This window comes from Pseudopipra pipra, chromosome 1, assembly GCF_036250125.1.
Source record: "Pseudopipra pipra isolate bDixPip1 chromosome 1, bDixPip1.hap1, whole genome shotgun sequence".
Lineage (NCBI taxonomy): Eukaryota > Metazoa > Chordata > Aves > Passeriformes > Pipridae > Pseudopipra > Pseudopipra pipra.
Window position 1 is genome coordinate 49629115 of NC_087549.1, and position 12740 is coordinate 49641854.

At 47.4% G+C, this 12740-nt stretch overlaps 1 protein-coding gene across 1 annotated transcript in view; it reads left to right on the plus strand.

Annotated features, from left to right (window-relative positions):
- Nucleotides 1-11021: 11021 nt before the first annotated feature.
- The window catches only part of SMCHD1 (structural maintenance of chromosomes flexible hinge domain containing 1), a 73316-nt gene continuing 71597 nt past the window's right edge, over nucleotides 11022-12740 (plus strand). Inside the window, exon 1 of the mRNA XM_064655889.1 lies at nucleotides 11022-11201. Within this exon, the coding sequence (XP_064511959.1) occupies nucleotides 11022-11201 (180 nt within the window). The remainder of the gene's footprint in view (nucleotides 11202-12740) is intronic.

The window sequence follows — 12740 nt, forward strand, 5'->3', positions numbered from 1 at the left end:
ATGTAAACAATCTTCCTTTTTCCAGCAAAGTTCTTTCCCATGAGGACTGAAAATAATTACTCAGTTGTTACTAGAACAAAATACTTCATACTCCAGAATTGCACTCCAGTTGCACTCCTGTGCAACTGCAGGAACTCTTTAAACCAGCTTGCAGATAGGCTGAATAGTGAGGAACTTTTATGTAAGTGCATGCCTGCATTTCAGGTAGAACCATCCCTCCCCCCTTGCCATATTAATTTTGAAACTAGGTGGGAAAATTCACCAAGTTTGTTTTCCAAAGTAGTTAGCATTCTAAAATGAAAGTGCTGTCTCAAGGCTAGAAACACAAGTACACTGAAAAACAAAATTCTGTTTAACAAAGTCATAAAGTAGTGAGATTTGATGCAGTCTTCCAAAAAGTGACTCTGAGTCACAGCCTATATAAAAACTCTCAAGAGACCCTTCATCTCTTAACCAGGTAGTACAAATGTTCTTTGTTCTCACCAAACTCCCCACTGCTCAGTTCCACTAGGCAATTTGCTTTGTTATAGTGTAAATGGGCCCAGAGTGTGGTGGAGTTGCATCCAAATGGTGTTTGGTCACAAGTGGTGTTCCTCAGGGCTCAGTGTTGGGGCCAGTCCTGTTTAATATCTTCATCAACAATGCAGGTAATTAAGTGCACCCTCAGTCACTTTGCAGACAACACCAAGTTGGACATGAGTGTTGATGTGCTGGAGGGCAGGAAGGCTCTGCAGAGGGATCTGGACAGGCTGCATGAGGTTCAACAAGGTCAAGGTCCTGCACCCGGGTCATAACGACCCCGTGCCATGCTACAGGCTGGGGGCAGAATTACTGGAAAGTTGCCCATGGATTCATTCGCTGAAAAGGGTGCTGAGGGACTTTTGCCGCAATTGGTGCCCTGTGTGAGTCATTTTTCTGCACTGTGGTGAACGCATGACATGACGGGTGAGTAGAGAAGAAAAAAAAAGGCAAAGGAAAAAACAGGAAAAGAGAGGAAGAGAAAAAGAAATAGAAAAAGAATATAATAAAAGGAGGGCATTTTTTTTGTGTGGTCACAGCTCTATCAGAATAGAGCACAGCGGCACTTGCTGAAAAAGGAGTAGCGGGGTTGTGTTAGAGATGGGGCAGACTGCTTCTATTGAACGTGAGTTGTATTTTTGAGTTTTGCAGCAGATTTTAAAATCTTCAGCACATTGTTTAAGTGACAGGCAGGTGACTTCCCTATTGTTATGAGTAAAAAGTAATTGTAATTGGTTCCCGGAATAAGGTTCATTTAATAGTAAGATATGTGAATGTGTTGGTGAACATTTACAAGCTATAAAACAAATGGGACTTGACATTGCAGATGAATTTTTAGTGACTTGGCGATTTATTTTTACAGCATCGTCTCATTGTCTCAGTTGCAACCTGCAGAAAGAGTTCTTGAAAAACAGGGTGAACAGGGGGACGATAGGGAACATGTTTGTGATTTGTCCGAAGAGAAAAATGTTAAAGACAACGGTCCTGATGTAAATCCTTTTGATCCAAGACTCGTAAATCCTTGTATGGGACCTGATTTATGCCCTCTCCTTATGCCTATGCAGACATTGTTAGCGGATAATGAGAAATCCAAAAATCTGTATTCCATGCCCCCTATGGCACCCCCTCCCCTCTTATTGACTTTGCGAATAAGTGGGTTAATGACGCTGATGAACATATTTGACACACAGCAAAAACAGTTGTGAAATTCTGTACCAAGAAAGCGTTAAAGTAAGGGGATTTATCCTTCGCTTTCCCTGTGGTTTACTATCCGAATCAGCCTCCTACACGTGAGCTGGTTCCATATCCAATATTCAAGGAATTGAAAAAATCTGTAACAGAAAATGGCATTCAAAGTCCTTTCACAGTGGGATTGGTAGAAATTATTGCTTCTAGTAATTCTATGGTGCCTTGGGATGGGAAAACTCTAATGCGAACAATCATAGAATCAGCCAGGTTGGAAGGGACCTCTGAGATCATCAAGTCCAACACTTGATCCACTACTGCCGTGGTTACTAGACCATGGCACTAAGTGCCACATCCAGTCTCATCTTAAAAACCTCCATGTGGATGAAGACTCCAAAGAATTAGAGAGAAAAGCCTACCAGCACTGGACTGCACCACTGAAGGAGATCGCAGAAGAAGAGGATTGGATCTAAGATAATGGACTTGTTTAACTGAAACTGTTTAATGGAGAGAAATCACAGGTTAATGTTTGTCTTAATGTTTTAAACTGATGGTTTATTCCTGCCCCTGAATTTTACAACGGTTTGATCCCACAAGAGTTTCACTCCCTTCTTATGCATATTCTATTGTAATCCCTCCCCTCATGTTCTGCACCCAATTGTTGTTCTTCTTTCCCACAACTCCTCCCCTTGTTTATCATACTCTGGAAAGTTCTTTGAGCTCTCCTATAAAAGGGGAAGCCATTTTAATAAAGTGGTTCACTCCTTTCCAACCTACAACCTGTGTCGAACCCTGACTGAACTTCCCCATGTCCCTAGTCAGGCTGCGTTAAATGGCGTCCAGACGTGGTGCAGGTTTGTAGGTCCTTCATATTGAAGGAACTCACCTGCCCACCTGGGCACTGGTGCTGTGGCATAGAGAGCAGCACTCTAGCAGTCACCCCAGCTGAACGGTGGATACAGCATCGATTGGTGGGCTGATCCTCGGACTCAAAAAGAAGAGGTGAGCAGCTGGGGCTAAATCACTTTTTCCTACTATGCCCCTTCCCTATCTTTACTCAAGAAAGATAGTCATGGGATCTCGCCTTTCTACGGCTGAAAAAGATATATACCATAATCTCGAAACTATAATTACTCGATATGGACATAAATACAATAGAGATTCCCTAAAATCATTGGCTAAATGGCTTAACAAGAAAGAGAAATATGTCCTGGAAAATCTTAATGCTGATGAATGGGATAAAATTGGCAACAAACTGTGGAAAGAAAGTGAAAAAGGAGAAAAGGAAGGTATTAAAGCGCTTATCACTTGGAGACTCATCCTGATAATTTTACAGAGGAGAGAAAACAAAATTCAGAAAGCTAGAAGCCCTCCTCCTCATAAAAAATCATTGTCACAAGATGGCGGATCAAGATCTTCTTTATATAAGAACAACTCTTCAGCTCAAGATGGTGAACAGGGGGATAGTGAGGAAGAAGGAGAAGGTGGGAAAACTAACACCCCACAAGATGGCGACAGGAGAAAAGGTGGGAAGGCTAGTCAAAACGGCAGGAAAACTAACCTCTTAGCCATGCTTGTTCTTCATCATACCCAAGTCCCACCTCTTCCCCTGACCCAGAGGTGATGTCATCTCCTCCACTCCGGAAATCAGTTAGGATCAGGGGTCATAGAAATGGTGGCAAGGATGACATATCCGGTGTAATCTTCTGGGAATATGGCACCACCCATGACACCGATAGTGAACTTGATGAATCTGATAACAGCAATGGATGGGAATTAACCTGAAAGCAAGCCGAAGATACTGGAGATTTAAACTGGATGAAAGTTTTCCCTGTTTATGTTGAAGAGGGCAAGCCACCAATGTGGCAATCCCTTTCTTTCCCCATATTAAAAGATATTAAAAAAGCCATACAAGATTATGGACTTAATTCTCCATTCACCATAGGATTAATTGAATCCTTGTTTGTGGCTTACACTCTCACACCTAATGATCTAAGAACCATAGCTAAAGGCTTGCTAACAACCATGCAAAACACAATGTTTGAAAATGAGTGGAAGTCAGCCATTCGAAAATATGTCCAAGAGACTTTTGCTAATAAAAACATTCCAGCCATCAACATTATTAATAGACTCTATGGTGACGGGCCTTTCTCAGAAAATAAACAGCAGGCCAAACTGCCTTTGGAACAACTGGATCGGACCAAAGGGTTCACACTCCAGGCAATTAAAGCTATCGCAGATGCCTCCACCCCCACCCCATCATTTTTATCAATACATCAGGGGGACATTTTATGACTTTGCCACATGACTACGTGAAGCCATTTGGCAACAAATCACCCATCCAGAAGCTCAAGAAGAGCTTTTCAAAAAAACAGCACTACAAAAAGCAAATTAAGATTGCAGAGAAACATTAAAACATCTTAAAACCCCCACACTTCTAGAGATGATAGAAGCGTGCATGGATGTGGGGCCCCACAAGTACAAAAAACTTTAAGCAGCAGCTATCTGAGAGACACCCAAGTGTTTTCACTGCGGTGGCAGTGAAAGGCACGTCCAAAACTTAATGGTGCTCCTCCCCAACTCCCAGCTCAGGTAAGTCCTCGATGTGGGAAAAAGACTGTTGCTCAAAATTTGATATAAATGGCCACCCTTGCCACCAAAAACACTCCCAGTACCTAAAAAATCATTTGTGAAGGGAAATGGGGTGAAGAGCGCTGGGGGGGGGAGCGCGAGGACACAAAAGACCCTCCCTCGCTGCCAGTGTCCACCGAGCAATCCCGATCTCCCACTGACCTTTCAGGAAACAGATACGTAAAGCTATCTTGGATTGATTTAACACCCATAGAACAAGAGTCTACATTAATTAGTGACTTCTATTTACTTCCAGTTCTACCTTCTGAAGACATTTCAAGAGATGAAACCTATTTATTGACTAATACCATGTAAGCATCAATTAGAGGAATTGTCATCATTCCTCAAATAATTAAAAACCTAGATCCTCATAATGTAGTCATTAAGGTGCATGTGATCTTTCCTCCCGTTGTTATTTATGATCATGAACCAATTGCTCGACTACTCTCTATTTCACAGCTGTCTTTAGCCTCCAACAGCGAGACAATAGAAATAAATTGGACCCAAAACATCAATAAACAAAGACCCACACTAACGTGTGCTGTTTTCTCTTTAGAAGCACATCAAACTACCACTATCACAAGTCTTGCTGACATGGGAGCGGACGCTACCATAATTGCAGAAAAGGACTGGCCAGCTCACTGGACATTGTCTACAACATTCATTAACATCAGTGGGGTAGGTGGCACTCACTCCCAGAGCCAGAGTGCCAATGTTGTTACCATTTATGGCCCTGATAAGAAAAAAGCAAATATTAAACCTTTTGTCCTACCGCTGCCACTAACTCTTTGAGGCAGGGATGCCATGTTCCAACGGGGAGTCTCTATGGTGTCAAATTTATGATGGTGGCCACTGAAGCATAGCTATTACCCCTACTACAATGGAAATCACAGCAACTCATCTGGGTAGAACAGTGGCCACTAAAACAAGAGAAGCTGCGCATTTTAAATCAATTAGTTGATGAGCAATTAGAGAAAAAACATATTGAAGAGTCTGTCAGTGCTTGGAACTCCCCTGGTTTTGTTATTAAGAAATCATCAGGACAATGGTGACTGTTACAAGATCTGAGAAAAATCAACGAGGTAATAGAACCTATGGGCACATTACAACCGGGGATGCCCTCTCCTAATATGTTACCACAAAACTGGCCCCTTGCAGTCATCGATATAAAAGATTGTTTCTTTCATATTCGCCTAAATCCTGTTGACTGTCCTAAATTTGCCTTCTCCGTCCCTTCAATTAACTTAGCAGAACCGCTACGGAGATTCCAATGGCAAGTATTGCCCCAAGGGATGCGCAACTCCCCAACCTTGTGTCAGAAATATGTTGCAGACATTTTATCTGCTGTCTGAGCTAAATATCCCAATGCTATTATCCTAGATTATATGGACGATATTTTAACCTGTCAAAAAGTATTTTCTGTTGTCCAGGACGGGTTACAAGAAATCATCGAAATCCTGAGAATACATGATCTACATATCTCGAAAGACAAGATCCAGTACCAGCCTCCTTGGAAATACCTTGGATTGAAGATCACAGAAACAACTATCACCCCACAGCAAGTAACCTTAAATCACAACATCACTACACTTAATGACCCGTAGAAACTACTCGGGTCCATTAATTGAATCCAACCAATACTGGGAATATCCACGGATGAACTCTCCAGCCACTCTGTTCCCAGCCTGTAGCGCTGCAGGGGGTTGTTGTGGCCAAAGTGCAGGACCCGGCACTTGACCTTGCTGAACTTCATTCCATTGGAGTCAGCCCATCTCTCCAGTCTATCCAGATCCCTCTGCGGAGCTCTCCTGCCTTCCGGCAAGTCGACACTCCCTCCCAACTTGGTGTCATCTGCAAATTTGCTGATGATGGACTCAATCCCCTCATCTAAATCATCGATAAAGATGTTAAAAAGGACTGGGCCCAGCACTGACCCCTGGGGAACACCACTGGTGACCGGCCGCCAACTGGATGCAGCTCCGTTCACCAGCACTCTCTGGGCCCAGCCCTCGAGCCAGTTCCTGACCCAGCACAGAGTGCCCCTGTCCAAGCCGTGGGCTGCCAACTTTTCCAGGAGTATGCTATGGGAGACAGTGTCAAAGGCTTTGTTGAAGTCCAGATAGACCACATCCACAGCCTTTCCCTCATCCACCAGGTGGGTCACCTGATCATAAAAGGAGATCAGGTTGGCCAAACAGGATCTGCCCCTCCTAAACCCATGTTGGCTGGGTCTGATCCCTTGTCCATCCTGTAGCTGCTGTGTGATTTCACACAGGATAATCTGCTCCATAACTCTGCCAGGCACCAAGGTCAGGCTGACAGGCCTGTAGTTACCCGGGTCAGCCTTGCAGCCTTTTTTATGGATTGGGGTGATATTCGCCAACTTCAAGTCATATGGGACCTCCCCAGTGAGCCAGGATTGTTGGAAGATGATGGAGAGCGGCTTGGCAAGATCTTCTGCCAGCTCCCTCATTACCCTAGGATGGATCCCGTCTGGTCCCATAGACTTGTGAGGATCCAGATGACTCAGTAAGTCACTAACTATTTCCTCCTGGAATACAAGGGGACTATTTGGTTTCCTATCTCTGCCTACCAGCTCCAGAGGCCAGTTGCCTTGAGGGCCACCTGTCCTACTGGTAAAAACTGAGGCAAAGTAGGTGTTAAGTACCTCAGCCTTCTCCTCATCTCTATTAACTATGTTTCCCTCCAAGTCCCTCAAAGAATGGAGGTTTTCTTTGCCCCTCTTTTTGTTATTAATGTATTTATAGAAGGACTTTTTGTTATCCCTAACAGAAGTGGCTAATTTAACTTCAAATTGCGCTTTTGTATCCCTGATTTTCTTTCTGCATGATCTAGCTGTCTTCCTGAATTCTTCGTAAGTAGCCAGCCCTTTCTTCCACAGTCGGTAAACTCTCTTTTTATCCCTGATTTCCTTCAGAATCTCCCTGTTTAACCAAGCTGGTTGTCTTCCCCGCCGGCTTGCCTTTCGGCACACCGGTACGGCCTGTTCCTGTGCACTCAAAACTTCCTGCTTGAAGCACATCCATCCCTCCTGGACCCCCTTGTTTTCAAGGGTTGTTTCCCAGGGTATGCTCTGGACTAGACTTCTGAATAGGTCAAAATCTGCCCTCTGGAAGTCCAGTGTAGAGGTTTTATTGTTGTTTCTCCTTGAATCTCTGAGTATTGAAAATTCTATTATTTCATGGTCACTATTTCCCAGGCGGCCTTCAACCACTACATCTCCCAACAGCCCTTCTCTTTTTGTAAACAGCAGGTCTAGCGGGGCCTTACCCCTGATAGGTTCATTTACCAGTTGATGAAGGAAATTGTCCTCTATACACTCCAGGAAATTCCTAGACTGCCTCTTCTCTGCAGTACTGAGCTCCCAGCAGATATCCGGCAGGTTAAAGTCACCCACAAGGACAAGGGCTGACGATTTCGAGACATCCGCCAGCTACTTGTAGAATATTTCATCCCCTTCGTCATCCTGGTAGGGCGGTCTGTAACAGACACCTATGATGATGTCGGCCTTGTTGGTCTTCCCCCTGATTCTGGTCCACAGGCACTCAACCTTATCGTTGCTGATCTCAAGTTCAACAGAGTCAAGAAACTCTCTAACATATAAAGCCACCCCTCCACCTCTCCTACCCTGCCTGTTCTTTCTGAAGAGCTTGTAGCCATCCATGGCAACACTCCAGTCATGCGAGTCATCCCACCACGTTTCTGTGATGGCGACTACATCATAGCCTTCCTGCTGCACAATGGCTTCCAGCTCCTCTTGTTTGTTGCCCATACTGCATGCATTAGTGTACATGCACTTCAGGTGGGCTTTTGATTTAATTCTTAACTCAGGCTTTCCATCCTTAGGCTGATCACTGGAGAGCCCGGTTCCAACCCCTTCCCCCTTCAAACCTAGTTTAAAGCCCTCCTGATCAACCTCGCTAACTTATGGGCTACAGTCCTCTTCTTCTTCCTAGAAAGATGAATCCCGTAAGTTGTGCCTTCGTCTCTCTAATTTTCTTTCTACATGACCTAACTATATTCCTAAACTCTTCCCAAGTAGCCAGCCCTTTGTTCCATAATTGGTAGGCTCTTTTTTTTACCGTAATTTCCTTCAAAATCTCCCTGTTCAGCCAGACTGGTCGTCTTCCCCACCAGCTTGCCTTTTGGCACACTGGGACAGCCTGCTCCTGTGCTTTCAAGACTTCTTTCTTGAAGCATGTCCATCCCTCCTGGATCCCTTTGTTTTCAAGGGTTGTTTCCCAGGGTACACTTTGACCTGAAAAGAACTGAACTGGAAAGCTGCTTTAACTATGATTATTCTTTGTGGCTGAAGGCAGCCACAGGGGCGTCTGTGTGGAATGTGTGCAGATAAGTAAAATCTGGCCTGGCTTGATAGCTCAGACCATTATTCTGTACATAAACGGAGTAATAAAGTTACAAGAGAGTTCTGCCTGGACAAAGTCTGTCCCCCGTGGATTCATTCACCGAAAAGGGTGCTGAGTGAGGGGCTTTTGCCGCAAACACCTAAACAAATTCAACACCCACAAGTCCACAGGCCTTGACGGGATGCATCCACAAATGCCGAGAGCGCTGATGGACATCATAGCCAGGCCACTCATGATCATCTTTGAAAGGTCATGGAGATCAGGAGAGGTGCCTGAGAACTGGAAGAAAGCAGATGTCACCCTGGTCTTCAAAACAGCAAGGAGGAGGATCCAGGGAACTAGCAGCCAGTCAGCCTCACCTCAATCCCTGGAAAGGTGATGGAGCACCCTATTCTGGAGGCCATCCCTGCCCACATGAAAGACAAGGTGATATGGAGTAGTCAACAAGAGTTCACTAAAGGTAAGTCATGTTTCACCAACCTGATGGCCTTTTACAATGAAACGACTACCTGGATGGATGAGGGGAGAGCAGTGGATATTGTCTACCTTGACATCAGCAAGGCTTTTGACACTGTCTCACAACATCCTCATAGGCAAAGTCAAGAAGTGTGGGTTGGATGAGTGGACAGTGGGGTGGATTGTGAACTGGGTAAGTGGCAGATCTCAGAGGGTCATAGTTGGTGGCACAGGATCTAGTTAGAGGCCTGTCACTAGTGGTGTCCCCCAAGGTTCAATACTGGGACCAATTTTGTTTGACTTATTCATCAGTGACTTGCCTGAGGGCATGGAGTGCCTACTCAGTGAGTTTGCTGATGGTATAAAACAGGGAGAAGTGGCCAATACCCCAGAGTGCTGTGCAGCCCTTTGGAGGGACCTTGACAGGTTGGAGAGATGGGCAGAGAATCTTCTGAAATTCTACAAAGGCAACTGCAGGCTCCTGCATCTGGGGAAGAAGAACCACAGGCACCACTACAGGCTGGGGTCTGACCTCCTGGAAATCAGTTCTGTGGAGAAGGACCTGGGGATCCCGGTAGACAAGCTGTCCATGATCCAGCAGTGTGCACTTGTGGCCAAGGTCAACAGAATCCTGGGGTGCGTTAGGAATAGCATTGCCAGTAGGTTAAGGGAGGTGATCCTGCCCCTCTGCTCAGTGCTGGTGAGGCCATATCTGGAGTGCTGTGTCCAGTTCTGGGATCCTTGGTACAAAAAAGACATGGAGCTCCTGGAGCAGGTCCAGCACAGGGCTACAAAGATGGTCAGTGGACTGGAGCATCTCTCTTACAAGGAAAGGCTGAGGGAGCTGGCCCTGTTCAGTCTTGAAGAGAGCTGACTGAGAGGGGACCTTATCAATGTATGGAAATATCTGAAGCGAGCGTGTCCAGAAGATGGAGCCAGGCTCTTCTCAGTGGTGCCAAGCAATAGGACAAGAGGCAACAGGTAGAAACTTATTCACAGGAATGTCCACCTGAATGTGAGGAAGAACTTCTTTACTGTGTGGATGACCAACCATTGGACCAGGCTGCCCAGAGAGGTTGTGGAGTCTCCCTCACTGAGGTATTCCAGAACTGTCTGGATGGAATCCTGTGCCTTGTGCTCTGGGATGATCCAGATTGAGCAGGGAGGTTGGACCAGATGACCCACTGTGATCCCTTCCGACCTCACCGATTCTGTGAAACAACAACGTTGGGATCTGGATTTAGTTTAAGGCACACGAAGTGGGACTTCACGCCTCCGGGCTGAAGCCAAACTGCCGCACTCACAGCAAGATCCAGCCTCTCCCCGGCACAGCCGCCTCCCGGGGCGCGGCGGGGACGTGCCCGTCCCGCTGACAGGAGGGCTCCGGGGGCCCCGCCGGCGCCGCCGCGCGCCGGGTCGGTCGCGGCACGCGGTCCCAGCGCCCGACCCGCCTGCGCCTCCCGCGGCCGCGCCGGGCGGAGCAGCGCCGACCCCGCCCCGCTCCCGCCCCGCCCGGCGGCGGCAACGGAAGTGGCGCGGGGCAGAGGGCACCAAATCGTTCCGAGGTCGCGGAGCCAAAGCGGCGCTTTCGGTTCCAGGCCCCTCCCTCCCGTCTGGCCCCACCCCGAACCGCGGGCAGCGCCGCCACCGCCGCCTTCCCTCCGTTTCCCTCCCCTTCCGGGCCTCCGCAGCGACTCCTACCCGGGCCTCCCGCCTGGCTCCGCCTCCTCCTTCCCCGGCCGGGTTGCGCTGCGCCAGGTGGGGGCGCTCGCGGGCGCGGCAGGGAGAGCCGCTGGCGCCGCCATCGCAGCGGGACGGTTTCCGTCCGCTCGGCTCCCCAACATGGCAGCGGCAGCGGGAGGCGGCCGCTCACCGCGCAGGCCGGCGCTGCTGACCCCTCGCGGCAACGGGGACCGCACCGTGTTCCTCTTCGACCGGCGCCGGGAGCAGGCAGACCCGGACGAGAAAGTGCTCAGCTACGGCAAGGACAACTACCGCGCCTTCCGCAGCGCCGTGTGCCAGGTACGCGGCGGGGCGGGCGATGGCGGGCACGGCGGCGTCGAGGCTCCCGGCGGCGCGGGGACCGTGGGGCGGCCGGGGGCGTCGCAGCCTCCGCCGCCTGCCGGGGGGCCGCCGCGCCCTCCGCCTCACCGCCAACTTTGTTGCCGGCACAGGTGGGCGGGCGTGGGGGAGAGCCGGCGGCTGCCCCCTCGGTGTCCCCTCTCCCTCAGGGAGCGGGGCGGCGGCGGGAGGCGCGCGGGGAGCAGCCCCTGGCGGCGGGCGAGAAAGCCGCGGGAAAGCGGCGGGCGGGCCCCGAGCGCCCCCGCGCGGGCAGCGGCGGCGGCGGGCGCGGTGCTGCGCCTCGGAGGGTGCTGCCAGGAGGGACGGTGTTCCTCGGCCCCTGGTGGGACTCGGTGATCTCAGAGGTCTTTTCCGACCAGCTTGAGTCTGCGATTCTGTTTGTGCTGTCCAAGGTGTTGGCGGTAAACGCCGATCGTTTCCCGTCCATAGCGCTGTGACTGTCTCTCCGAAGCCCCCAGCGGTGACTGCCATTTAAAATACTTTGTCTGGCTGGTCCATTGCTTTGTCGGGTGTCCTTTCAGTTTTCTTTCCCTTCGTTTCGCGAAACGAAACGAAACTTATTCCCTTTCCAGATCTCTTGGAGGTGGAGATTCCTTTCTGCCTGCGGGCTGTTTGCTGTAGTTTGCTGGTGATACCAGTGGGCATCGCCCATCTTCTGTAATGGTTTCGTTTTCTTAGGGAGTAATAAATGTCATAGACCTGTTAGCTGCCTGCATGTTTTGTCTTGTGAAATCCCCGGGAAAATAAGCTGTAGATTGCAATAATTTAGCCTGTTAAAACGTTTATTTTAGTTTCTTTATCCAGTGTAATTTGCACTTTGTTCTTTAGGGTACAAATTATATAGTTCATATATAGATAGGATATAATAAATCTTTATTTTATATTTAAATAAATAGAATATTTTTCTATAATATTATACAAGTATAACTTTTATGTAATAATTCTACCTGTAATGCATATAATTAATTTCATGTATAGTAATATAACATACAATGTATATAATGACAAGAATATGTAAATAGAATGTTTAAATTATAACATTAACATATTTATTAAATAATGTAAATAAATAAATATAATAAATGAACAAATAATATAGTGTTTAATGTAATAGTTTCCTGCTGCAGTGGAAACTTTGGGTTATCAATGTCGGCGGGAATAGCTGTCACATATAATTACCTGCTCCTTGCGTAGTTCATCTATTTCAGTGTCAAAAATGGCATATCCATATTCTGATAGAGGCACTGAATCTGTACTGCTATTTAAGATGGAGTCACCTTCCCTGGAAGTGTTCAGAAAACATGTAGACATGGCTTTTTGCGGTATAGTTTAGTAAGTGTGATTTTATTTGTTCAAGGTTGGACTTGATGATCATGGAGGTTTTTTCCAACCTTTATGATTCTATACATAGAAGTCACCCGGCTATGGAGTGTTAGCACACTCCTTGGTCTGATCAGCACCACTAAAGTTCAGAAGACT